The 26,706-nt window shown below is 45.1% G+C and overlaps 1 protein-coding gene across 1 annotated transcript; it reads right to left on the bottom strand.

Annotated features, from left to right (window-relative positions):
* Window positions 1-1,298: 1,298 nt before the first annotated feature.
* ATOH1 (atonal bHLH transcription factor 1) lies at window positions 1,299-3,628 on the bottom strand. Its single transcript, XM_069238030.1, has one exon. It carries the CDS (start codon window positions 3,501-3,503, stop codon window positions 2,709-2,711), a length of 795 nt encoding a protein of 264 aa, XP_069094131.1. The 5' UTR covers window positions 3,504-3,628; the 3' UTR covers window positions 1,299-2,708.
* Window positions 3,629-26,706: the final 23,078 nt, after the last annotated feature.

Raw genomic sequence — 26,706 nt, 5'->3', positions numbered from 1 at the left:
TACCGTATGAAGTTTAAGATTTACACAAGCGGACTCTTTAAACATGTTGTTATTGCATTATTTTAGGTACTGCAAACGGTGCGATTTTATCGGAAAAGAGCAGGGGGACGCTTTACAAAAATTGTGGAAGCAGAGGAAGTATTGCATCTGGTAATGCTGTTATTTGAACTCTTAGGAAGAGCTGCATCACTACATAAAACACATTCTGGCTATCTGGTGCACGATTGTTTGGAGATCAATATGATGTGCAGAGACCGGTTAAAAACGATAACAAAAGATAGAATATGATATAAAGGGTGTGTGTAGTCGGGTCAGCCTTAGAGGCCATGCCTGGCGTCGATGTATCAAACAACAAAAAGGGATATGCAGGAATGTGTTCATAATCACACAATTTGTTATGCGATTCCGGAGCCAGGATTACTTTCCACGTCTCCAATTCGACCGTTTATCCTCTAATCCAGGCCTTCCTCTGTCCAATGCATAACAATGCAATTTGTCCTCCGACCACGCTACTGGATGCCATTCTAAAAGAACTGCATTTTAATTAAAGTGTATGTCTTCAGAACTCAATATATGACGGAATCCTAAATCTGTGTTTGCAGTGCATACGCCATCATACCCGACATCTGTTGGTTATACAACTGTTCTTCGTGTGACTGAACACCGGAAATGCGAAGAGTTAAAAAAAAAGTGGGCGAACACTCAATTTGTCTAAACTTTAGCACCAAAAAATGCCTTTTCGTCCTGCAATCATTTGTAGCGAATTTTAAATACGTGGCTACAATGAATATCGATGCAGACATACGAAACTTGAATATTTCGTTTTCAAGCACAAGCATGGGCCCTGGGTGATATATCATACCAAGGAGCAAACCCACCCCAAGATTGTCACCCAACTCAATCCACCTGTGTCACATTGGTAAACTGTGATTTATTGTTTGGGAGTCGGAGTTGAGGCATTACATTCGCTGTTGAATTTGATTCTTAATCATACTTTGAGTATTCAGTCAAAAGACAAATCGAATGTTCTAGATACATTCATAGGTATAGTTATGCAGTTTGATCCCTTTATTATAAGACATAAAAAGGTTCTAGCATTGAACTCTTACATCAATTACTGTTCCTAACTTAATTTTTTTTGTCGTATTGCTTGATTACCCCATAAATGCGTGGGTTTCGACAAGCAAAATTAATTAATCCATTCAAACTGATAAACGCAACTCCGGAAAATCAAACCATTTCGTTATTTATTGTTATTTTGTTATTGGCGAACGAAAAAAAGAACAGCACTCAATAAGTTTCCTTTTCCCATGTTTTATTACATTTTGTAAAGAAAATGTACATAACTCAATGGCAGGCTGCTTTGCTAAAATAAAATAGTTCGTGGCATAGAAAATTTAAAAAAAGAAAAAAGCGAAAAACGTACATCTCAGCAAACAATAATAAATACTTTGTCTAACGTCGAAATGTTTAACTGACAAAACTTTGACACGACAAAAAGTTTTTTCTGTCTCAAGTTTTTAGAAATACGAGGCTTAATTAAATATCGCCTTAGATTGGCAGTGTCTTTTACCATTTGAATCTCACTCCTCCTTTTTGCCACCCCTGGCTTTTAAAGTGCATGCGCCATTTCATAGGACGCTATATATTATGGGAAACAAAGTAAAAAATTAGCATTTCTCTCAGTTATTTACAGGCAATTCACATATTTACACACGGCCTCAGCTAAAAACAATCTCTGTTACAAACGCAACGTCTAGGAAGACTTTTTTTTGCCCAGTACTTTCGTTTGACTAAGAACTGAAACTCGAGTGTTCCATATATTAAAACATATTTTAAAATGCGGCTATCGGAAAAGTTCTCATCGGGAACAAGGGAACCGTGCAGTGGTTCACAGGCAACATGTTGCTTGGCAGGGTGCTTAGGGTACAAATTCAAAACAAACGTTATAGAACTGCACTTGCAATTACCGTGAAAATGAACGAATGTATAAATAGTATGGTCATAATCAACAGACAATGTTTTTGGACACGAAACAAAACTGTATACAAAATTCATGGCAGCTCTGAAAAGTCTTTGCATGTTCTCGGTTTCTTGTGACATGAGACCATACTAAACGTGTGCAGCGATGCAGGCAAAGTCTCCTGGTGCGGAGGTGGGGGCAAGGTGCTGGAGCCCCATGAGGCTTTATAGGTGTACAGTTATCGGCAGCAGTCTCTAAAGCACACACACGTCAGTTTTAGGTGGTTCCCTGTTGGGGAGTCAGCCTGTGCCGCCATGGGAATCTGTGGCACAGACAGTGCTTGTGCTGTGGCACAGGCTTCCAGTTTTTACTGTGGTGGCATGAACAGGTAAGTACTTGTCGTGGCAGCGATGTCAGTCTATCCCGTACCAAGTGTCTGCTACTAATCCATCTCGCTCGTTTCTTTAACATTCTGGCCCTTATCGTTCTGCGTTTACAATTCAAACTTTAAACACCAAGTGCCAGAATGCAAAGAAACAAGTGAGCGCCGTGCACCCACTGACATCTCACACAGAGGGCACCCGGTGAGCTCCATGGCAGAGGTGCAGACGTGATCGGTGCAGTGGCTGCAGTGCTGACAGTGGTCGGTGTCCGTGGTGCTGAGCGCGGAGCATAAGCCGGACTCGCCTGGAGCTGCTGGGGACAGTCCTGCTCCAGGAGGCCGGTCCTGCCCCCACAGGAGGCTTTAGCTGGCCTCGTCCGAGTCACTGAACTGCGATCGGGGACTGAACTCGCCGTCGCTGCGGTGTGATCGGGGAGAGGGCTTGCCCTCCGAGCCGGACAGGCTCTGCTGCGCGGCCAGCATGGCCTCCTGGAAAGAGTAGTGCTGCGGGGCCCCTGCGGGGGAGGTCGAGTGCGGGGCCGGGGTCTCCCCGGGCCGCTGCTCGGGCTCAGGCGCCTGCAACAGGTCAGCCAGAGCGCTGATGTAGATTTGCGCCATCTGCAGCGTCTCGTACTTGGACAGCTTCTTGTCGTTGTCGAAGGCAGGGATGACCCCGCGGAGCTGGTCGAAGGCGTGGTTCAGGCCGTGCATGCGGCGCCGCTCCCGTGCATTGGCGGCCACACGTCGCTGCTTGTGCACGCCGACGGTCCGGCCCGGGGAGCCCCCAGAGGAGGAGGAGGACGAGGGCGCTCGCTGTCGGCCGACCTCCTCGCCGCCCCCACCGATGCCCTTTAGCCGGCAGAGCTCGCGCACCTTAAGCGCCCCCGCCGGCGGCTCGTGGTGCTGCAGCTGCTGGTGGGCTTCTCCGCCGGACTGCTCGAGGGCGCGCAGCCGCAGGTAGCCTCGAGCCACCATCTCCTCCTCTCCTTCGTCTCGCGCTGCTGCGCAGACCAGGGCGCCGCGGGGGGCGGGGCCGAGCCAGGCACGCGGGTCGCTGCTGTCCAGGAGCGCGAGCGCTGCGCGCTGCGGGTACAGCCGGGCGCCGGCCGGATGCTGCGGCTCTTCGGTGCCCATCTCTCTCACTTCAGCCCAGGACATGGCAACGGGGAGCTTGGATGCGCTCTTCTCTCCTTTCCTTCACACTGGCTTCGGGTGATCACTGTGAGCCTCTGCGGGCAACCTCGCTGTGTTTTCTCTGTAGGTGAGGCCAGTCGCGTGGCTGAGGAGCTTCTCCGGTATCGGAAGGCGCTGCGCCTTCCTTTAAGAAGCGGCACGCGCCGCCACTGCTGAGTCCCCCGCCCTCCCTCCGCGAGCCTGTCGCGTGTCAGTCCAACCGCCCCATTGGCTCGAGCTGTCGCGTGCGGGCGGCCAATCGGCGGGCCGGGTGTGGCGACCTGTGGAAAGTGAGGGTGTGTGCGAGAGGCAGGCCAGAGGAAGCTCCAAACTTTATTGGTTTCTATGGTAATACGCGGAGGGTGTGTAACTTCACTCTGCCGTGGCACTGGCGAAGTGGGTGGGGGTGACACAAAGAGCTCGTGGGGGGGTTGGACGCCCTGGCTCGTCTATTTTCCAGTTGAAAACACAAGTCCATTGACTGCGCACCTGTGGGGCCGTACCTGCAGCACACTCCCACTGTTAGCGTGTGCCGGCCACACGCTCTGCTTCACTAGCACCGTGTGCCTGCTGCCCTCACCGCCCCTCTCTACCCGGACACGCACTCTCTGTATTCGTGCCTGTGTTTGACTTGCACTCTCTGGGGCCGTATCACAAACGGCTTCCCATCTTTAGGACGTTGGACGGCGTAAAGTCCACACACGTAACCGGGAATATCTCTAAGTGAATGAGTAGTATGCAACATAGTTCGGAAAAAAGGCAGCACTAGTCTCCCTGTTTCTGAGCTGGATCGCAGCTCGTGCACGTATTCGACGAATTTGAAAGTTAAGTCCATGCACTGCAATGCAGTGTGATAACATCGGGTGGGCATTCTTCATCCAGCCAAAGAACTTCAAATATGACAGTTGTGATGTAGCTGTGCGCAGTGTTTTAAATGGGCAGTTAGTGTCTGGTGCTGAGTACCTATACTACTTTAGTTTTAAAGCAAGAATACTTGCACTTCTGCAATACATTTATTGGGAGAGTACCAGCACTTGTTAGGAGCAAAGGGGTATTGCAAATAGTGAGTACCCGCTCGTTTATGGACTTGCCAATTTGTCTGTCCGTTTGAACATTAGTCCTTGATTGTCCGGTCCTCTACGTCTTCAAAAAAAAAAACCTCGCTACTCTTGCTGTGTATCTCATGTAGATCAATTGACGTATATTGTCTCGCTTCGATGCCCTCTATTTTTAATTTGCCTTTCTCTGCCCAGCACGCGCACTAATCCTTTCTCTTTTGTGGTTTCTGGAAGGACAAACTACTGCAAAGCACTGTCTTCCTCTGCAAGCGAGTACTACCCCTTTTATCGTTTGGAGGCAGTGTATAGTGAGCCACGCATCAAGTTATCTGCACTATACTACCAGTTAGAGCCGAGGCACCTTCCGGTTAGCCTCAGAGCTGGGACATGAAGATGATCTGTCATACGCTCGAAAACACTAGATTGATTGTTGGAATCTAGGTAAACACTTGCATATCTGCAAATCTCTGGCAGAACTGAACATGGCAATAAACAACTGCTGAATTGCAGTTATCAGTCACTGCCCCCGGAACTTAAAAACAATCTGCCCTCTCCGTATTAAAATACTGTTTTATATCACCCACTATGAAAGTATACAATTACTTGGTTCTTATTACATAAGCGAGTGGCACCATAAATCATATCGGTGCACTGTCTTCAGCAGTGCTTTAAATTATCAAGCAGTGCTTACATTTGTGCCTGCGGTTTCCAGTGCGGAGCACGGCACTTATTTTTCTGCTTCACGCATTTACTGCGAGCAAAATACCCATATGGGAAAGACGGAGGAAGTGAAAAACGAAGTCACAAAGGGAGACTGCAGAAAGCTGCAAGAGGGAGCTGAGGGATAGGGAGTGGAGATAAGTGGATTGAAGAGGCCCGAGATGGCTTCAATATTATGCTGCCCCAGTATTCCGTGAACGCGCATTTTATTGCAGCAGCTGTGCATTTCAGAGTCGATCTTTGTGCACCAGCACGTTTTCATTTACTAGATAAGCCCTGTGAGCAGGTAATATTCGATACCCAGTATCTGCGCTTCTTCAACTTGGAAATGATAGTACTGGCGCTTCTCTGCATTGCACCTATGCTTTTAATGGGGGAGCACTGGCGCTTCTCAGCTGCAACCAGGTACGTTGGGACATGGAGTACATGCACTGGTATGTTTCCCCTTCAAGCACTCATCCTCAGACTTTTTGATGGGAAATGGCGCAGTCTTCTGTGCCACATGCCTTCTGGTGACGTGCAGGTAAACAGCCGATGTAATGGGTCTGGAGTGACAGGTGCGCCCCCCCGCGGCGCTGCAACGAACCGCAGCCGGCCTCAAGGGACGTGGAGCCCTTCTCGGGACCTCAGCTCTGACGAGTTCTCTAACACCTCCATGAAAGAGATACTCTCGGAAAGAGGCTGCGCATAAACAGCCGTGTTCTCCACCCAGCGGCAGGCGTTGGCATGGAAGGGACATGCCGACTTGTACTTGAAGACACACAGCTACACAGCACAACAGCATTTTGCGTCTCTGGGTTGAAAAATAGCACGTCTGTTTTTAAATAGCAGTTGAATAATGCTACTTGAACAAATAATATCCCGTCTTCCGTGCTTCCTGCTTTTCCAATTTGTTGACAGCGTCCCAGTGTTTGTAATCCTCAGCACACACACGTTTTGGACAAGTGCTAGTGATGCCGATATGCTCAGGTGCGTGAAAATCCATTAATCAGTTGGTGCAGCGCGTAAAAAACGTGCCCCCCCACCACCCTGCAAGATATACTGAAGCTCCCCCATACTGACATCAGTAGGGAATGAGGGGGCTCCCTTCTAGCATGGGTAAGCCTGCCCTCCCCCATGCACCGCGGGAGCTGTGGGGGCCTATGTTAAGCCACTGAGTTGGCGCAGGAGTTTACTAAAACGCCTACAACATACAGCGGCCATAGTTTCTATCAAAACGATAGAAGTACATACATACATTTCATGAACAGGAAACCGCAGCCACGAGTGACTTGTTGGGAGTAAGGAACACACTTAACACATCAGCTGCTTTCACTGCCAGTTAATTCATGTGACATTCGTACGTGGGAATGTATTCAGAGGCTATCATTTTGCAAAGCCAGTCTCTGGGTAATTGGTTAATTAGAGGTCATAGCGGTGTGGAAATGGCCTCTAGAGGGCATCTGATTAAATCTACGAGTTAATGAGCAGCTAATAACCTAGGAACACCGAAGCAAAGCAGATAAGGAGAACGGCCCCAGCGGTGACGTGAGGCTTTAAAGGATGTGCTGGCGGCTAGGCCAGGAACACAGAGACACATGTACGCATTTTTGTGGTTGGAAACGTTTCTGGCCGCAAAAATGCTTTTACTTACGTACACAGCACAAATTATGATTCAGTAACATGTTACCGAATCGAAGTTTGTGTTTAGCGATTTGGTATTTGGAAGCAGCATGTTTAAGGCGTCCCTTCCGAATAGCGAATTGCAGTGCTATGTATGAATGTTTTGCAACGGAATTACAGTCACAAAACATTCATTTTTGTTACCCATACCTCAATATTGGTGGTAACCATTTGCAAAATTGGAAGTGGTACGGGCTGTGTCCATGCTCCCCTACATTTTTCCTGAAGTGAAGAGTGCCTGTCAGGCTGAACAAATGTCAGCTGACAGATACTCTTCTGGTTCAGATTAGGTAGCCCGGAGCTGGACATGCGCTAAATGCGTAGACTCCTGGCTGCCTGAGCTGAACTTTGCTGGGCTGAAGAAGTCACAGCTCTGTGGCCGTGACCTCTTCAGCCTGGCAGAGGTGCCTTGAGGCCCTCCTCCTCCTAAAGAGGGGAAGCGTCACTGATTTCCTCGGACCTGGGCACTTCAGTTTTAAGCCCTGAAGTGCCCATGGTCGAGTGTCAATCAGTGACACCTCATCACAGAGTGGGGTGGGGTCAGCATTCTCACTGACCCCATCCCACTCAGTGACGAGATTGGGACTGCTGCCTTCCAAAATGCCTGTTACTCCATTCGTTAGGTTTTGAGGGGAGATCGGTATATAAACATTTACCAGATGTTCAAGCGGATGAAGGCGAGGAACTCGATGAATTTGATGAAGCTCTTAAGAAATTGGCCAACAGATTCGATGCACCACCAAGTTTAGTTATTTCAAGACATAAGTTTTTTAGGAGAGAGCAAAAAAGTGGAGAAGATGTTAATACCTACATTTCTGCATTGAGGAAATTGGCGTCAGAATGTCGTTTTGACACATTTACGGATCAGTTAATACGTGACCAATTTATTTGTCACTGTTCTGATAAAGCTATAAAGCAAAAATTGTTGTCATTGGGAGATCCGTCTTTGTCGGATTCCATTAGGATTGCTAAAAGCATTGAGACTGCTATTAAATCTGCTAAAGAATTGGAATGTGCTCAAGCTGAACAGGTGAATGTAGTTCAGATATCTGATGACAGACGCAAGACTACGGGTCTTTCTCACAACAAAGTCGAGGCAAACAAATCTTGTAGCTTTTTCAAGCAATCTAATATTTGTTTTAGATGTGGCTACACTTTACATGTAAAAGGAGGAAAAGCATGTCCAGCAAAGAATGTTCAATACAGATCGTGTGGCAAAATTGGTCATTTTGCAAGGGTTTGTCAAAGTAACAAAAATAGTTTCACTAAGGTTAATGCGGTCAGTGATGATAATGATGACAGGATGGATGAATTGATGACTGAAATCCAAGATATGATTCTGGCGGTTGGAGACCAGGACATTGTATCTTGTAATCCTGAGCACTGTATTGATCCATATGTTGTTGTTCAAGTTCGAGACAAAAATTTGAAGTTACTGGCTGACTCTGGTGCTAGAATCACTATGATCACTCAGGAGCTATTTGTACAAAACTGGGGCACACGAAGGTTGAATCCACCAGATAGGGCTCCTATTTCGTATGAGGGAAGAAGGATTGATTTAGTAGGGTTCTTTGAAGACATCATGGTTTTCAAGGGGCAACGCATTTTTGGGAAGGTTTACGTAGCTGTGAAAGGACTGAACATTTTAGGATGGTTTCACCAAGGGCTGTTTGGAATGGTTTTGCGCCCAGGCACGGGTGAACAGGTGTCACCTATTAGAGATTCCTCTGATATTGAGAATTTGTTGAATGAGTTTCCGAGGGTTTTTTCAGGTGAGTTATGGAAGATAAAAGGATTTACACACAAGATTAAGGTGAAGGATAAAGCCATTCCTATTAAACATAAGTTGAGGAGTGCCATTTAGTGTCAGAGATGAATTGGAAAAAGAATTAGGAAGTTTACAAAAAAAGGAATTATTGAACCCGTTGACGCTTCCTTATGGTTATCTCCATTAGTTGTCGCAAAGAAAAAAAATGGGGACTTGAGAGTATGTGTGGATTTGAGGGCACTTAACAAAGAGATTTGGGTAGACGCTCATCCCTTGCCTAAGATTGGTGAGATGCTCTCCTGTATTAAGGGAGCGAAATTATTTTCTAAACTTGATTTGGCTACCGCTTATCACAAAGTTGAATTGACTGAAGATTCTCGGCACTTCACGGCCTTTGTTTCCCCGTGGGGAACATATCAATATTGTCGGATGCCGTTTGGGTTGGCGTCAGCGGCGTCTGTATTTCAGAGGATTATGTCTACTCTCCTCAAAGGAATAGACAACGTGTGTATTTTTCAAGATGATGTGTTGATACATGCGTGTGACCGAGAGGAACATGATGCAATTTTGAAAAAGGTCTTAAGTAAGTTTGATGCTGCTGGTGTTGTCTTGAAAAGGGAAAAATGTCAGTTTTTACAAACGTCAGTAGAGTATCTTGGTCATGTCATCACAGCTGAAGGTGTGTATCCCAGACCAGGTCTGGTGGATGCGATTGTAAGGGCACCAGCTCCTCAGGACAAAGGTGGGGTTAAATCGTTTTTGGGACTTTGCGAGTTCTATTCTAGGTTTATTGAAAATTTTGCAACGCTGGTCAGACCCATTTCTAATTTACTCAAAACTAATTCAGAGTTTGTGTGGAATGATGAGTGTATGGAAGCTTTTGACACGATTAAGCAGAAGCTGTGTAGTGCTAAAGTTTTACAATCTTATGATCACAATTTGAAATGTTATTTGACAGTGGATGCCAGTAAATTCGGTCTGGGTGCTATTTTGACGCAAATGAATGAGAAACAGGAACATACCATTGGATTTGCGTCAAGAGTACTCAGACCTAATGAAGAACATTATTCTGTAATTGAAAAAGAGTTATTGGCATGTTGGTGGGGTATAGAGAAATTTAAATCGTATTTATGGGGAAGACATTTTTTTCTTCAGACAGACCATAAACCTTTAGTTTCTATTCTAAATGGTACCAATGTTAAAAGCAGCACACCAATAATTGCAAGATTTGCTGCCAGGTTGTTACAATTTGATTTTTCCGTGGTACACATTTCTGGGGGAAAGAACATGAGAGCTGATTTTCTCTCCAGGTATCCGTGTTCTGATGACTGTGGAGAGGAAATGGACTGTCAAGATGAAAACTGTTTCATTGCGGTCGTCGATTTGGAACGTACTGGGTCGTTCACGGAAACACAATGGAAAGAAGCGGCTGCAAATGATCATGTTCTCTCTAGAATTTTGACTTACATTGAGGAAGGGTGGCCACATGAACATTTTTTGAATCAGAGTGAACAACCATTTTCAAAAGTGTCTGAAGAACTTTCTATTGAAGATGGGATATTGTTGAGAAATGATAAGATTGTTCCTACTGATGTTATAAGGTCTAAGATTATGCATAAAGCACATGACGGTCATTTGGGTGCTACTTTTACAAAAAAAAGGGTGAGAGAATACTACTGGTGGCCGCAAATGGACAGAGACATTGATACATTAGTCAAATCATGTCTTATTTGTGCATCTAGTGATAAGACTCTCAAAACGTCAAATCCTCCGCTTAAGCCTATAGAATGTCTGACAGGTCCCTGGGAGAAGTTAGGAATCGATTTGCTGGGACCGTTTAATTCTCTTCCTTCTAAGTTACGGTACGCTTATGTTGTTATTGATTACTTTTCCAAGTAGCCTCATGTGAAGTTTGTGAGTCATGCAGATTCCAAGTCAGTTGTAACGTTTTTGAAGGATGTGTTTTTAGAGGAAGGGTTTCCTAAGGAACTTGTGTCGGACAACGGGGTTCAGTTTGTATCCAGTGAATTTGATAGTTTTTTGAATGAGTGTGCCATCAAACATTTGAAAAGTTCTTTCTATCAACCGCAAACTAATGGTTTGGTTGAACGATTTAATAGAGTGATTGGTGAATGTATTCAATGGGCGTTAGCTAATGGATGTGTAGTTGATGCCGCTGTAAAGAGTATGATTTGGTTTTACCGAACAACACCTCACACCACCACAGGGGTATCTCCGTTTGAGGCACTTAAAGGGAGAAAGTCTGCTACTCTTTTTAGGCCAGCTTGGTTGGCTAAGTTCGTCAAAAATACTACATGTAAGGAACACATGCATTTTAAAATTCATTCAAAAGTGGAAAGTGCTCAACAGAGACAGAAAATGTATTATGATAAGAAAAAGGGTGGGAAGGATGTCCAGTTCACTGCTGGTGATTGGGTGCATGTTAAATTGCCGTTTTTTGTTAAGAAAGGTGACTCCAAGTTTTCTGAACCATTGAAGATTGACAAGGTATGTGGTAATGCTGTGCGGATTGATGGACGTAACTAGTGGAACATGGGCAAAGTTGTAAAAGTAGAATCAAAGGGGGTTTTGTTGCCTTCTCAAGATAAAGGTGATCATTATTTGGAAGAGAGGGAATGCTTAAATGTACAAAAATCCGGAGCAGCAAAGGACGTCAGTTCAAACAGGGGAAGTCCATCCTTGGATCTTGTTCCTATCAGAAAAAGTGGTAGAGTTCACAGGTTACCTATAAGGTATCGTTGAAATGAATTTGTTTAAGTTGAATTTGTTTTTAGACAAATGTTGCAATACTTAGCATGTATTGATATCAAACTTTTGGTTGTTTTCTGTAGGGGTATTTTTGTAAGTTGGTTCTCTGTTTTGTTGTTTTGTTTTTTTTGTTAAAAGAAAAAACAAATTGTAGTGCTTAAGCACAATACTGGGAGCAGCGTTCTCCGCTGCACGTGCCGCGGTCAGCTGAATCAGCTGTTTAATGTGCCGCGCGCGCAGCGGAGACACTGACAAGCGCCCGTGTTGTCGTTTCTCGGTGTTCCTCATGGATAATTACGCAGCGAGGAACACCGGAGATTTGAGGGCAACGGTCGGACGGCAGTGTTGGTGAGCTTTCACATCGGAGGGCCAACTGCTGTGCGCTGGGGTGATTTTAAGGTTTGTTTGTCGTGAACATTATCTAAATAAACAGCTGAGAATTCATTTACCTCTCCTCGCGTTGTTTCAAGCTCACTTCAGACTGCTGCTGCCTTCCCTCATTGGCTGATCTTAGATCAGCCAATGAGGAAAGGCAGCAGTCCCAACCCTCCTGGCACCTTTGAGGCTTCCCTGTCGGAGCTGCTGCTCTTGAGGTAAGTTTTTGTTTTGTTTAGTGTGTGCACTTGTGCCTGTATGAATGTATGTGTATTTGTGATTGGGTGTGTGAGCACGTGTGTGAATGAATGGATGTGAGTGAGGTGTATGTGTGCATGTGTAACCTCCCCCTGCCCCGTCCCACTCCCTCATAAAACTACCGACCGCCACTGTGCACAGGACCCCATCCCCTTTGCGAATGTTGAAACAAATCATTTTAAGAGCAGGCAGTGGTTCAAAGGACCATTGCCTACTCTTAAAAAATGAAACTTAAATGTTTCATTTTATATTTTTGAAATAGATCCCTTTTAATGTAAGGAAAATGGGCTGCATGTAAAAAAAAGATTTACTAAAAGCAATCACTGACATGGTGGTCTTCCTACTAAGCTGGCACCATCTCTTTGATAGCTGCAGCTCCTAATGGGTTTCAGATTGCAACCTACCGCAATAATATTCATGAGGTAGGTGTATTGTGACACCATTAGGAATCACTATTACTAACTTGTACATTTTTGAATATTAGGAATTGCGATTTCCTCATTGAAATTCCTAAAGAATCGCAAATAGAAACTCGCAATCCCTAAATTCTGTACATATGGCCCTTGGTGATTAGTAGGCTGGCTTGGTAACAGCCTCTAAAGTTGGTAGTGGAGGGGGTGAGTTGTTAGCACATGCTGCTGCCTACACAGCAGTCAGTCCAATGTGAAGGAAAACGCCTGCAACCCTTGGGTATACTTCAGACATGCTTCACATGTGCTAAGATGATGACCGGCAACTGAGGTACACATTGCCTTGTGCCTCACTAGTCCTCGTTATACACTTCTTGCAGACTTTTAGTACCTCAGTACAAACAATATTTGCCATCACCTTATTTGTTGAGTTAATTCAAGGGAATTTGCAAGGTTGCAAATCCGAAGCAATAGTTCAGTGTTCGTAATTGACCAAGAGCAATAACTTTTTAATTGTTCTTTTACTTATATGTATTGTAAACAGCATTTTAATTAGTGCCCATTTTGCACATGAGCACAAGGAGGAAAGCGTACCAAAGATGCACAGTGTGATATTATCAATTTACTTTCATTTTTCTATAGCACAACTCTACTAGAATGGTGTCAGTGAGCTTAAGAATGGAACAATCTTTTGGAGACAGAAGCCTGGATTGCACTGAAACTTCTTCAGAGAGGAGTGAGAGGAGAAAGGGTTAACTTTTAAAGTTTCCTGGAGCCTATGGTCAGTATACAGACAGCAGGAGACCCTGGGGACCAGGAATTAACCTAAAGCTTAGTGTAGCAAAGAGAATAGAAGTGAGCGAGAGAAGTAAAGAGCAGATGCATAGGGCATGAGGAGGGGAATATGCTAGGGTGACCACCCATCCGTAATTTTCATGGACTGCCCGTAATTTCACCCTGCCGTCCGTTGTCTGTGATGAAAGTATTAACGGATAGCATTTGTCCATAATTTTAGCCTTTCACCTAAAGGACAAAATATAATTAGGACAGATCAGTTTCCCCAGCTAGCCTGAAAGGGAGGGAGTCCCCTGTGCTCTGAGGGAGGGAGGGGCAGACAGATAAGAAAAGGGCTTCTTGCCAGGGTGTCTCCTTCCCTAAAGAAATGCAAATGTGCGCAACTGGTAAATCTGCAAACGTAAAGGGGGTTGGAAACATGCATTGACTTTAATCAAAGGAGTCACTTGAAGCTTTATGATGACAAAGACATTTTCTTTTGGAGAGGTACTGTGATGGGGTGCCAAGGTGAGCTGTGGAGTTTGTGGTTGTATTGCACTGTTATAATTTTTTTTAGTACTAAGTATAAACTGTAAATTATTCAAATCTGTATTTTAGAAGGACTTTTTTATTTAACGGAAATGTTTTTGAGCATTTTGTAGCAGCCTATATTTTGATGTGTGTAATGCATGTTTAAATAAGGACTCACAAATTCACAGTCCTTTCAGGGACCTCGGTACCTCATAGTCCTAACAAACATTGGCAAAGCCAATAGGTCTCATCTACGCAAGAGTTACTAACTTTGTCAATGTGTTTTAGCCATGTTATACACCAGAGTGGCTGCTGTTCACATGGCTAAATGTTAGTTGCATACTGGAGTAGAGTGGCACAGGAGCAGTGGCAATGAGCACAGTGGTGCAGAGTAGAGTGCAGTGGGGTACAGTGTAGTTGTTCAGAGTGCATTGGTGTAGAGTGCTGTGGTTTAGAATGCAGTGGCATGGATGACGTGGGGCAGAGTAGAGTGTCAGAGTGCAGTGGAGTAGAGTGGCATACAATACAGTGGCATAGAGTGCAGTAGTGTAGAGTGGTACAGTGGTATTGAGTAGGCTCGCATGGCAGAGTGCAGTGGCGTAGAGTGGTGCAGAGTGGAGTAGTGTAGAGTGGTGCTGTGAAGAGTAGAGTGTAGTGCTGTAGAGTGCAGTGGTGTAGAGTGGAGTGATGAAGAGTAGAGTGTCATAGAGTGCAGTGGCATAGCGTGCAGTGCCGTAGAATGCAGTAGTACAGAGTAGAGTGGTGTAGAGTACCGTGGCAGGGAGTACAATGTTTCAGAGTAGAGTGCCAGTGCAGTGGTGTAGAGTGGCACTGAGAGCAGTGGTGTAGAGTACAGTGGTGCAGAGTAGAGGGCAGTGGAGTACAGCTCAGTTTAGAGTGCATTGGCGTAGAGTTCAGAAGTATGGAGTGGCATTGGGCAGAGTAGAGTGGCATACAGTGGAGTAGAGTGGCATACAGTGGAGTGCAGAGTGCAGTAGTGCAGGGAGGTGCAGTGGCATAGAGTACAGAGTAGACTTGGGTGGTATAGAGTGCAGTGGCATAGATTGGAGTAGTGTAGAGTAGTGCAGTGCAGAGTAGAGTATAGTGCTGTAGAGTGCAGTGGCATAGAGTGCAGTGGCATAAAATGCAGTAGTACAGAGTAGAGTGGTGTAGAGTATAGTGGCGGAGAGTGCAATGTTGTAGGGTAGAGTGTTGGTGCAGTGGTGCAGAGTGGCATAGAGTGGTACAGAGACCAGTGGTGTAGAGTATAGTGATGCAGATTAAAGGGCAGTGGTGAACAGTTCAGTTGTTTAGAGTGAATTGGCGCAGAGTGCAGTGGCATAGAATGGCATGGGTCAGAGTAGAGTGGCATATAGTGCAGTGGAGTAGAGTGCCATACAACAGAGTGGCAGAGAGTCCAGTAGTGTAGAGTAGTGCAGTGGCATAGAGTGAAGAGCAGACTTGAGTGGCATAGAGTGCAGTGGCGTAGAGTGGTGCAGAATGGAGTAGTGTAGTGTGGTGCAGTGCAGAGCAGACAATAGTGCTGTAAAGTACAGTGACATAGAGTGGAGTTATGCGGAGTAGAATGGTATAGAGTGCAGTGGAATAGAGTTTATCGGTGCAGAATGAGGTAGTACAGAGTAGAGTGGTGTAGAGTATAGTGGCAGCCAGTGCAGTGCTGCAGAGTAAAGTGTCAGAGTGCAGTGGCTTATAGTGCAGTTGTTTAGAGTGCATTGGCGTAGAGTGCATTGAAGTAGAGTGCAGTGGTTTTGAGTGCAGTGGGGCAGAGTGGCATAGAGTGGCATAGAGTGCAGTGCCATAGAATAGATTGTTTCAGAGTAGAATGCAGTGGCATAGAGTGGAGAGGTGTGAGGTAGAGTGCAGTGGCATATAATGCAGTGGTGCAGAGTGAGGTAGCATAAAATAGATTGTTTCACAGTACAGTGAAGTGGAATAGAGTGGAGAGGTGCAGGGTAGAGTGGAGTTGCATAGAGTGTGATGGCATAGAGTAAGGTGGTGTAGAGTGCCATGGCATAGAGTAGATTAGAGTGACATACTGTGTAAGGATGTAGAGTGCAGGGGCATATAATGGAATATTACAGTGTAAAGTGCACTACACTAGCATCAAGTGCATTAGCATAGAGTGCAGTGGCATACAGTGCAGTGTTGCAGAGTGGCATATAGTGGAGTTGTGCGGAATAGATTGGTGTTGCTTAGACTGGAGTGGTAAAGCATGCTGAGGCGCATAGCGCATTGGTGTAGAGAGGTGTAAAGTGGATTGGCATAGAGTAGAGTAGTACAGAGTAGAGTAGAGAGCCGTAGTGTGAAGTTGCATAGAGTGCAGTGGCGTAGAGTGGAGTGGTTCAGAGTGGAGAAGAGTGCAGTGTCCCACAGTGCAGTGGCTTAGAGTGGTGTTGCATGGAATGATGCAGAGTTGGGTGCAGTGGTATGAAGTGGAGCAGAGTGGAGTGGAGTATGCATGGTGTGGTAACACACTGCCTTTACAGTCAACATGTTTTTGATTGAAATGACCATTACATTGCACAGACATACAGTTTTTTAAATAAAACTATACAGTGCACAGACGATGATATGTGGAAATTGCATCACCTAATGCAATGATTTGTTTTAATCATACAAAGGTATTTGGTTCCAGCACCATCAAGAATTAACAAAAAATGTGCTTCATTTGTACTTCTAATTCTGATACTTTGTAAAGTTTATTTAAATGTTGTCATGTGATAGAATTTTTGTTTTTCCTAACCCCAGTATCTAGCAAGATTGTCGCATAAATCCTCTCACTTTGAAGTCAGGGAAAGAAAAGTAAACACTAAGTTCCCACCGAAGACAGAGCCTGACATTTGACCTTGTTCTTTGAATGCACGGCAAAGGCGATGAAATAAGGACAAGATTTACAGTCCTGTTTACAGAAAGGGAGCACTTAGAAGGATGCTGTAAATAAGGTTTGAGCAAGGAAAGGGATGGACTCAGGCTGCATAGCCTAAAACAAATAAAGCCAGCAAATTGAAAGCAACAAAATTGAGTTACAAACTACAAAGCCAATGGCAAGCAACAGGAAGAATGTATTCCCAAGGAAGCTCTATAAATGTACTAAAAGTGACAGCCGTGGGATACTTTGTGGGGAAAGTCCAGTATTTTAGTCCAGTCCAAATCTTGCAGAGGTTTGGCCACATCAATCACCCAGGTAGTGTGACAAGAAGACCTGGAGTGGTCTCAATTTTGCAGGAAAGGTCTGTACACCCAGTCTATCGGTTTGCCACTAGTCCCCATGGTGTAGAGCTTCTGGCACACCTCATGTAGGGTTAGTGCTAGGTGGCATACATTAAATAGGGCATTTAATGATTGTCTAAGGTGGCTGCACGTACGTAGTTGACCGGAGTGAAGATGGTTGTCCGTCACAAGGATTTGGAAATTTAGTAGCTCGCAGACCAGAAACAAAGCCCCCCAATTTTAAGACACCTGCAGCATGCCACTGATGGAGTTGCTCTGAGCACAGCCATGTTGTGCGAGTGGGAATGCTTAAGAACTATAGTGCTGGAGCACAGGCTTTCTTTGTGTTAGTGAGTTTACAGGTTCTAGCAAGGCAAGAGAAAGCTGTGCATGACAACCCCACATGGTGATCCGTAGAATGGTCAGTAGGAAACAATGAGCAGCACAGTAAGCCCTCTCATGCAGGGGGGGCAGGTAGAATGCCAGCAAGCCATCCATTGGACCTGTGCAGCTGAATAATAGCGTTCTAAGTTCAGGAGGCCTAATCCACCTGTAGTCAAAGGTAGCTGTAGAATGGAAAGAGCTACCCGAAGGAGCCCCAGTGACCAAATCAGATGTGTGGCATGTCTGAAGAAGGAAAGAAGGGCAAGCAGGGGAAGGTTTGCAAAATAATACTATAGCACACCATCTTCACTAGCGCCACATGGCCCACTACAGAAAGCAGAAGAGAAGACCAAAAAGCAAACTGGGCTCAGAGATACTGTGGCGCTCTGCTGATATTTCCATCCTGCAAATCAGTGGGAGAATGGTAGATATCAATCACTAGGAATGGAAAGGTAACTGGATCCCAGTTCAATCTGAGGTCTAATTGTACGATAGAGGGGAAAACAGTGCCATATTTTAAGAAACACTAATTACATTTACAATTTTTTTTACATTCTGTTTGTGCAATTTACATCCCAAATATTTTGAAGATTCTATGTGTACTTGACACTTAGGGATAACCCAGATCACCAATTTGGCTTTGCTCCATTTCAAAACCATTTAAAGACATGGACAAAGCAGGCAATTGCCTTGCACAACCTTGCAAGGGGTCTGGCCCCTGCTCATGCTTCATAAGCCAGAACAGTGGACCATTGCACCAGAAGAGTTTGCCAAGGTGGTGGTGCTGCTTGTTCAACCACTTGACAATACCTCTTCTGTTTCTCTCCTGTCTGGAGAGACAACTCCGCAGGCACCCAATACCTTCTGATAGTCTTGGTGCACCCATCTTGTCTGATTGTAGGAATTGTCCCACCCTGTTCTTCTCTTCCTTATTTAACTGGTTCTTAGCAACAACCTCCCATTTGATCTCAATTTCATTCTCCTCTTTTATTATCTTTGATTGGTAGTTTGGGCTCTCAGTTCTGAGATAAATGTAGAGTCCCAGACATACACACTCTAGTGCTGTGAGACTACAGACAAGTTGTGGGTACCTCACATCATGAAATTAGGTGTGAGACTGTCGCCCACACCATCTGCCCTGCCTCATTAAATTGTTTTTAGGTTGAAAGACCATGGGCGGTTGGAGTGAGCCAGTTGTTTATGTTCAGTTTGTTTAAGCTGGCATAAGGTTAATTATCTTAATGTTTCCCAAAGCAAGTCCTTGTTCCCTTAGACCACCCAAAGTTGCTGTTTGGTTGAAAAAGGCTGCATTCCTCTTTTAAACGTTGTTCTTTATTGCATCTGCGTGTAGGCTAACACACTTCACAAATCAACCAATAGACATATTATTCACATAATCAGTCTGTGAATCTATTGAGGGAGGCACTGATTGAGTTTGAGGCTCAATTCTGCCACCGATTATTGGTTCCTGGGCTGTGTAGCGCCCCTTAATCCTGCCACCGATTATCGGCTCCCAGGCTGGGCCCCACCTGCCCTCTGGTTGGGGGGAAAGTGCTGTGCTCATGGCACTGCCTCCACTTCCTTCTATGGGAGCCCTGCAATTTGGCATCCCAAGGTCCCACTGTGTCACAGGCAGCACCTGGGGTGATGGAACATTTTTCAGAGTGAGGCTGCTGGTCTTGCTATAGGAGTTAATAATGCCTATGCCTATGTGCAATTGAAAACTGAAAAGTACCTTGGCCTGTCCAGACGGTTTATATGGAGAAATGCTTCGAAAATTTGGTCAACAAGTCCAGATCATAGAACATTTTCTAAATACTTTGCTACAATGGATCTTTTTAATGAATGCAGTTGAGCTCTGTTTACTGAAAGATAATAATTGTTGTTTTGAAAATTGTGCAATAGAATTGAGGAGTGCTGCAGCATCTGCTAAATTCCCTACTTCCAGCATTACTGCTAGGCACTCCCTTCAAAACTTCTGTGGAGTGTCTTGTTTCTGCTGTTCAGTTTCTTCAAACTCCGGGTTGACACCTCAGTGCAGCTTCCCCCAATGTTCTCAGGCAGCCAGTCGTATGTGCAGTCTACTAGTTCTAGCACCCCTGTAATATTCAGAAGGAACATATCTAACCCAATGTCAGACAAATGAACCCCGTCTTCTATGTAGTAACCCAAAACCCATATGTTAATCAGCCCATGCCTGACAAGCTCCGAACCCATGCTCTTGCAGAACTTGTTCATTGCTATACTAAGTTTTCTGCAGACATTTTGACCACTCCGTACCCCTTCTCTTCCCTGCTGTTAACCTGGGAATGATCACACCATACTGGCAGGTTCCATTAGCCGTGCTATTGCTGTTATATTCTTTCTCATTGCCAGTGTTAAGAGGATGTTGTCACTGTTGTATCTGTCCTGCTCTGTTTTTCCAACAAGCTGCTTATCATCAGTTACAGCTGCCTCCATTTCATACTGGGTATGCCAAATCACTCGATTTGTGTGTTTGCCAACTATACCCCTTTGAAGTTTCGACTTTCTTTTGCTTGTTTTGGTGCCCGCATCACATAGGAGAACAAAACGAGCCATGGGGAGAAAGTACCTCACCCATCCTGATGGCCCCAAAGAAAACTAGCCCGAAGTCTGATGTGAACATTGTAACCTTATACTGGGAATTGCATAATAGAGGCAGCACGCACAGCATTTTTACCAGCATCCCAAAATCGATGGGTAATCTTTTGTTCTTGGGTGTGTCCGGAATGCGCCCTCATACTTTCATGGCTACATTGCTGTAGTAGTTACGTGTGGGATCTGCACCTGTCTCAAGAGTGGTGAAATGTGCTACGTTCGCCAGATGTGCCTGCGCATAAGACTTGGTTTTCTCGCTGGTGAATTCCCAGTGTATGACCTTTCCACCGCTAGCTGTGTTTGGCTTGTGCATTGCCCTGCTGACATGGCTGTGATGTGCGTGAATGTCACCAAGTACTTAGAGTACTTTGCAGCTGTCTTGGGTGCTAGTGCGTAATTGATGAGTACTCTTGGGTCCAGTCTATTAGTTCTTACATCTCCTGAGGAACATCTTCATCCTCCCTTCTGCATCTGAGACAGTTCTCTGAAGGTCTCCAGCAACTGATGAGAAAGAGTATCTGCTATTGAGTTCATGCAAATTGGCATGTCTTGCCCTGATTTCCATGTTCCTCTTGAGCTGCTGCTTGTTGAGCTGCTGAACCTGTGCCAGCTAGTAGGGTCAGTCTGCTGTGCCATGCCATTATTCATGAGGTGCACCACAGAATATCCAACCACGTAGTAATCTTCTTGTCCTGCAGATCCTCCTCCTCCCATATATGGAGGGCCACAATAATTGGAAACAATTCCAGCATTTTGATCTTTTTTGTGAGAGCGCAGGCTTTCCATTATTTTGGTGATGCCATTGTCCATCCCCCACGCTCGGTGGTGCTGCCGCCCAAAATCCAACAGTCTCTTTACCATAATGGGAGTCTATGACATCTGGAGCCTTGATAGAGAGAAAGTCATTAGTGTAGCTTCCTGCCATCAGGGTGCCTCATGTGTACTGTCTCTTCAGGGAATGTGCTCAGCTTTTCAAAATATGCACATGAAATGGCCCAACCCATCAGTTGGCTCCTATCATAGTAGAATTGGCCTTCAAATTGAGAACCCAATAGTTTAAAGATGTCAGGATACATGGACAAGAGGCGAAATGCCAATTCAATGTTCCCTTTCTCTATCAAAGCTTTCTTTCCTGTCACCCATACCAGGTCGATGGCATTGTCCAGGGTGGCATACACCACTTAGCAGTGCTTTTAGTTGATCTAGTTGATCCAGTCGTTCACTGAGTTGCCCTCATCGTATGAAGTGGGTGAATCAGCCTAACTTGGCCTATGGTCCCTTTTTTGGAACCACTCGCAGTTAGCGATATGATGAAGTCAGGCATTTGGGAACCCCGGAAGGGACCTCCTGACCTTCCCAACCTCAAATCCTTGGCAATTGTCATTCTCACTAAGCCTGGGTTTTTGGAGACTTATTTAAGATTGTTGCATGTTCTTGCCCCATGACCCTCATATGGTATGACAAAGCCTGCTGTTAGCATTCCCTAGCATCGCACCAAAACCCACACTTTCTACTGCATCCATGAATAGCTGCGCCTTGTTAAATAAGACTCAGGGCTCCCTCCATATTAGCTCACCACAAAAGTCTGCCAGGTATCTGCCCCACAGGAAGAGGTCATGCGGCATATCAGCCATGAGTCTGATATGATGATGGCCTTTTGTAGCTTGTACCGGCAATTTGGTTAGGCGCTTAGCTAATGCCCGGATGCCTGAAATGACTTTCCCTACAACGTTGAGCATGCCTATAAGCTACTGCACTGCATCTCCTGTAGGGTTATCTTCGCCTTGTTACCTGCTTTGCACACTGCCTTGTGCAAACCCTCCCATTTGTCCTGCAGGAGTCTATTCCCCACCCCAGTTCTGAGCCCAGTTCTGTTGTTTGGAGTGTCAGCTTCATTGATGGGCCCACAGTCTTATCCTGTGCCAGTGGCACCCGTACCTCTTCTGTTAACTCTTGGAATGCATCCAACAATGACCTGCATTCCTTGCTGTCTGTGTCTTGAGGTTATTTTAGCATTGGGCACATTATTTAGCTCTGGGCCTGAGACCTGTGCCCTTTTACCTAGTTACATTTCACTTTCATTCCTTTTATTTATTCAGTAAAGCATCATTTTTGTGGAGATTTTTTTATACCTTTTATCAGTTGTCTGTCCTTGCAGAATCTGTTATTCATTTATTTGTTTGACATTTTCATCCTGTGATCAACCCAAGACTGTACATAATGTTTACCAGGTATTGCCAGTCCAAAGGGAACATTGTCTACCCTACACAGAAAAGTATGTGTTGTCACGTTGGCAGTTCTTGGAATAACAGATATGTTATTATGTAATATGACACTGCCCACATTATCTTAGAGGGAACATTCTAGCAAGTTTGCCATTCCATGCTGCATGTTCTCGCAGTTTCTGACAAAACCTTTTGGTTCCTCTTCGTCTACGTGGGAAGACTCTCAGAAGACTAACAGACCTCTTCTTTACCTCTGCACAGAAATGGGGGTTGGGCTTCCTTCCTGGTACCAGAATACCAGATTAGGGCTACCACTGCTACCTGCTGTCATGCAGAAACTTAGTAGTGTAGGTAGAAATGTTAGGCACACTATTATGGTAATATGGTGGGACTCCTCTTGTGTTTCACTTTCTTGGTCACTGCTGTAATAACACTGTGCTTCTTTATCCTCATAATCATAATTCATGCCTTTGTACATAGAATGCTAAAGCTTTAGGAAAACCTATTGAACCAAAATCCTGCTTCTGTTTTGTCCTTGCATGTATGAGGTTGGTATAATTGAGAGAAAGAGGTACGATCTGTTCCACCATGGCTTCTCTTAGGAGTCTGAGTGTCATGCAATAAGCTGCCACAAATCACTTCTGCCTCTGTCGCTTGAGAGGTACTGCTAGCTAGCTGGAAAGGGTTTGGTCAACAGCTGTTGCACGTTATGGTACAAAACTCAGTAGCCCACGCTCGGTGGCGCTGCCTCCCAAAATCCAGCAGTCTTGTTACCATAATGAGAGTCTATGACACCTGGAGCTTTAACAGAGAGAAAGTTATTAAGGTAGTGTAGCTTCCTGCCTCATGTGTACTGTCTCTTTGGGGAATATGCACATGAAATGGCACAACCCATCAGTTGGCACCTATCATAGTAAAACTGGCCTTTAAATTGAAAATCCAGTAGTTTAAAGCAGTCAGGGTGCACGGGCAAGAGCCAAAATGCTAATTCAGTGTTCCTGTTCTCCATCAAAAATGTCTTTCTAGTCATTGATACCAGGTCGATGACATTGTCCAGGGTGGCATACACCACTGAGCAGTGCTTTGAGTTGATCCAATCGTTCATTGAGTTTCGCTCATGGTATGAAGTGGGCGGATCAGCCTAAATTGGCCTATGTCCTTTTTGGCACTACTTGCAGTAGTGATACCTTGGTAGAGACCCGCTGTCCTCCCCAACTTCAAATCCTTGGCAATTGTCATTCTAACTAAGCCTGGGTTTTTGGAGACTTATTTAAGGTTATTGCATGTTTTCCCCACTCTGACCCTCATAGGGTATGACAAAGCCTGCCATTAGCATTTGTTCATCTTGCACCCAGGGATACCTGTTTGCAAGCCTTCTTAATGGCTTATTCCACATGGAGGTCACTGCCAGTTCTTAGGTAGCCTCCTTACTCTCCACCCGAGTGCCCCACACCTGTGCCTCCCTCTCAGTGCAGTGAGTATGTATGCCTTGGATGGCATGCTTACTGTACCACTAGATTCAAGCTGCACCTAACTAAAGAGGCCTAACCAGGCCAAAAATGTTACGTTTTTTGGGTTCTGTTTTAGAGAAGACTCGCCTTGGCAGTTCGGGCTATACTGTTCCCAATGGAGCAGACCAAGACTGATTACAATATGACTGTATCTAATCTAATCACAGTACCACTGGAACCAAGCTGCACACAGCTGGTAAGGCCAAACTAGGCTAAAACCAGTCTTCAGTTTCTTTTGTTCTGGATCAGAGAGGACCTGGCTTGCACGTTCAATCTGGACTTTTCCCATTGGAGTAGGACAAAGGCTGATATGCATATGGCTGTGTCTAATCTGAAATGGCATGTGAGCAAAAAATGATGGACTGGGATATGGCCCAAATAATTACTAGTGGCTTGGTTTAATTCAAGCATCCCATCAATCACGTTTGTGTATTAGCATTGAGACATTCTAAGTGTGTGGGGTATGCCCAGTCAAGGGTCCTTGCTCATTGTGCCACTGGAACCAAGCTGCACCTGATTGAAGAGGCCCATCTAGGCCAAAACTGGCTCTGGGTTGCTTGTGTTCTGTTTGAGAGACGGATGGCTTGACAGTTCATTCTGGATTGTTCCCACTGAAGTAGGACCAATGCTAATTTGCGTGGCTGGATCAAATCTGAGGTGGAATAGTGAGCAAAAACAAAAAATGATGGATTGGGATATGGCACTAAGGTGGTCATTCTGACCCTGGCGGTCTTTGACCGCCAGGGCGGAGGACCGCGGGAGCACCGCCGACAGGCCGGCGGTGCTCCAATGGGGATTCCGACCGCGGCGGTAAAGCCGCGGTCGGACCGGCACCACTGGCAGGGTCCCGCCAGTGTACCGCGGCCCCATTGAATCCTCCGCGGCGGCGCAGCTTGCTGCACCGCCGCGGGGATTCCGACCCCCCCTACCGCCATCCAGATCCCGGCGGTCGGACCGCCGAGATCCGGATGGCGGTAGGGGGGGTCACGGGGCCCCTGGGGGCCCCTGCAGTGCCCATGCCACTGGCATGGGCATTGCAGGGGCCCCCGTAAGAGGGCCCCTACATGTATTTCACTGTCTGCTGCGCAGACAGTGAAATACGCGACGGGTGCAACTGCACCCGTCGCACAGCTTCCACTCCGCCGGCTCGATTCCGAGCCGGCTTCATCGTGGAAGCCTCTTTCCCGCTGGGCTGGCTGGCGGTCTGAAGGCGACCGCCCGCCAGCCCAGCGGGAAAGTCAGAATTACCGCCGCGGTCTTTCGACCGCGGAACGGTAACCTGACGGCGGGACTTTGGCGGGCGGCCTCCGCCGCCCGCCAAGGTCAGAATGAGGGCCTAAGTCATTATAATTTGCTGATTGCAGAATTCCATCATCACATCTTCATATTTCTTTTTTCGTATTCTACATCATTCGATGGGCAAGCTGTCTGTCAGAAAAAATGAGTCCAATGCATAACCAGTGCATCCAATAAAAAATTAAAAACACCCAGAACATTTGGCATTATGCATTGATGATTAGTTGCAGCACATTATCTATTTTTTATCAATTGCATCATACATTGTAACCCAGAAGATAACAATTGCACATAAATAACAAACTAAAAGCCAGCAAGTGATTAGAAACTTAAACGTAGCCTTTGTTCTGCACCCTGTTCCATGGAATTCACTTAAACAAAAAATAATTGTATAAAAGTCATCTTGTCACACATTTGTGATGAAGATCAAAGCCAGAGAAGCCACCACCCTTTGTGAATATTATGACAGTTAACAGGTCTGGCACAGACATAAAACACAACATATAAAGGCAAAATGGAGTCTAACAGCTTTAGCTGCCAACTTTGGAACTGGAGAACCAGTTTCAAGGGCCACTGTCAGCTCAGAATCCTTTACATCTGGGAAAATCACATAATACTCCTAAAAAATAAAATTAATCTGATGTAGCAAAAATAATCTGGTGCTCCTGTAGAACACTCTAGTAACTTTGGGCCAAGTACATGCAGTACAGAACTGCAAATAATATTGATGATGATGATGATAATAATAATGATAATCTGTTTAAAATGTTGGGCATTGCGTGCTACACCACTTAGCAGACCATGTCTCTTCATAATCGGGGTCACAAGGTCAGGCATTATTTAAACATTGCTTGCCATACAATCTTAAAGTTTGTACATCTTACCATTACATATGCCAGCAGTTAAGAAACAAATACCCTTCAAAATCAAAGCACAGAACACAGGCTTTAAATAACAATAAAACCCACAGACCCCACATAAGAATACCCACAAGGAAGAGCTACACAGAGTAAGATTCAAAGAAGAAACCTTGAAGGTTTATTTAAAACTTAGGCATTGATACAGAAGGCAAACAAGCAAATGGATAGTCAGTTCAATTGAAAATTCTCAAAATGCAAACAAATGTGCCTTTGCATAAACAGTTTTAAAGGCAAGTGAAAATCATGAAAAATCTTGTAAGTATTGAATAAATAGACTAACATAAAATATGCTCTCTAAGGGAAAGCTAGACTCTGAAATATTATAAGTGCAAGGTTAAAGAAAAGTCAGTCCTAAGGACATGCTCAATAGGTTTCCCAGAAAAGTCTTTAAAACTCTAAGTATTAATTAATAGGAACACCCACAGGGAGTCTACCTTCAAGGAGAGCAAGGGCTTATATCCCAGAAACAGTGTGTTGTATATCTTTTAAAATAGAGATATCATATGGTCACTGTCACTTGGGATGCACAGATGGAGAAACAAGGAACCACATTTTAAGTATGCAGTGTATTACAGATGAGAGTGGATTTGAGGCCTAGTTATGTCAACTGTAAAAACCTTGTTTTGTCTAATACAGTACATTTAACTTATTTACTGCCCACTCAGTTAATTCACTAA

This window comes from Pleurodeles waltl, chromosome 1_2, assembly GCF_031143425.1.
Source record: "Pleurodeles waltl isolate 20211129_DDA chromosome 1_2, aPleWal1.hap1.20221129, whole genome shotgun sequence".
Taxonomy (NCBI): domain Eukaryota; kingdom Metazoa; phylum Chordata; class Amphibia; order Caudata; family Salamandridae; genus Pleurodeles; species Pleurodeles waltl.
This window is presented reverse-complemented; position numbering and strand designations above follow the sequence as displayed.

What these genes read in the sequence shown, in the direction of transcription:
- ATOH1 (XM_069238030.1), bottom strand. Translation starts at nt 3,503, where the DNA reads ATGTCCTGGGCTGAAGTGAGAGAGATGGGCACCGAAGAGCCGCAGCAT.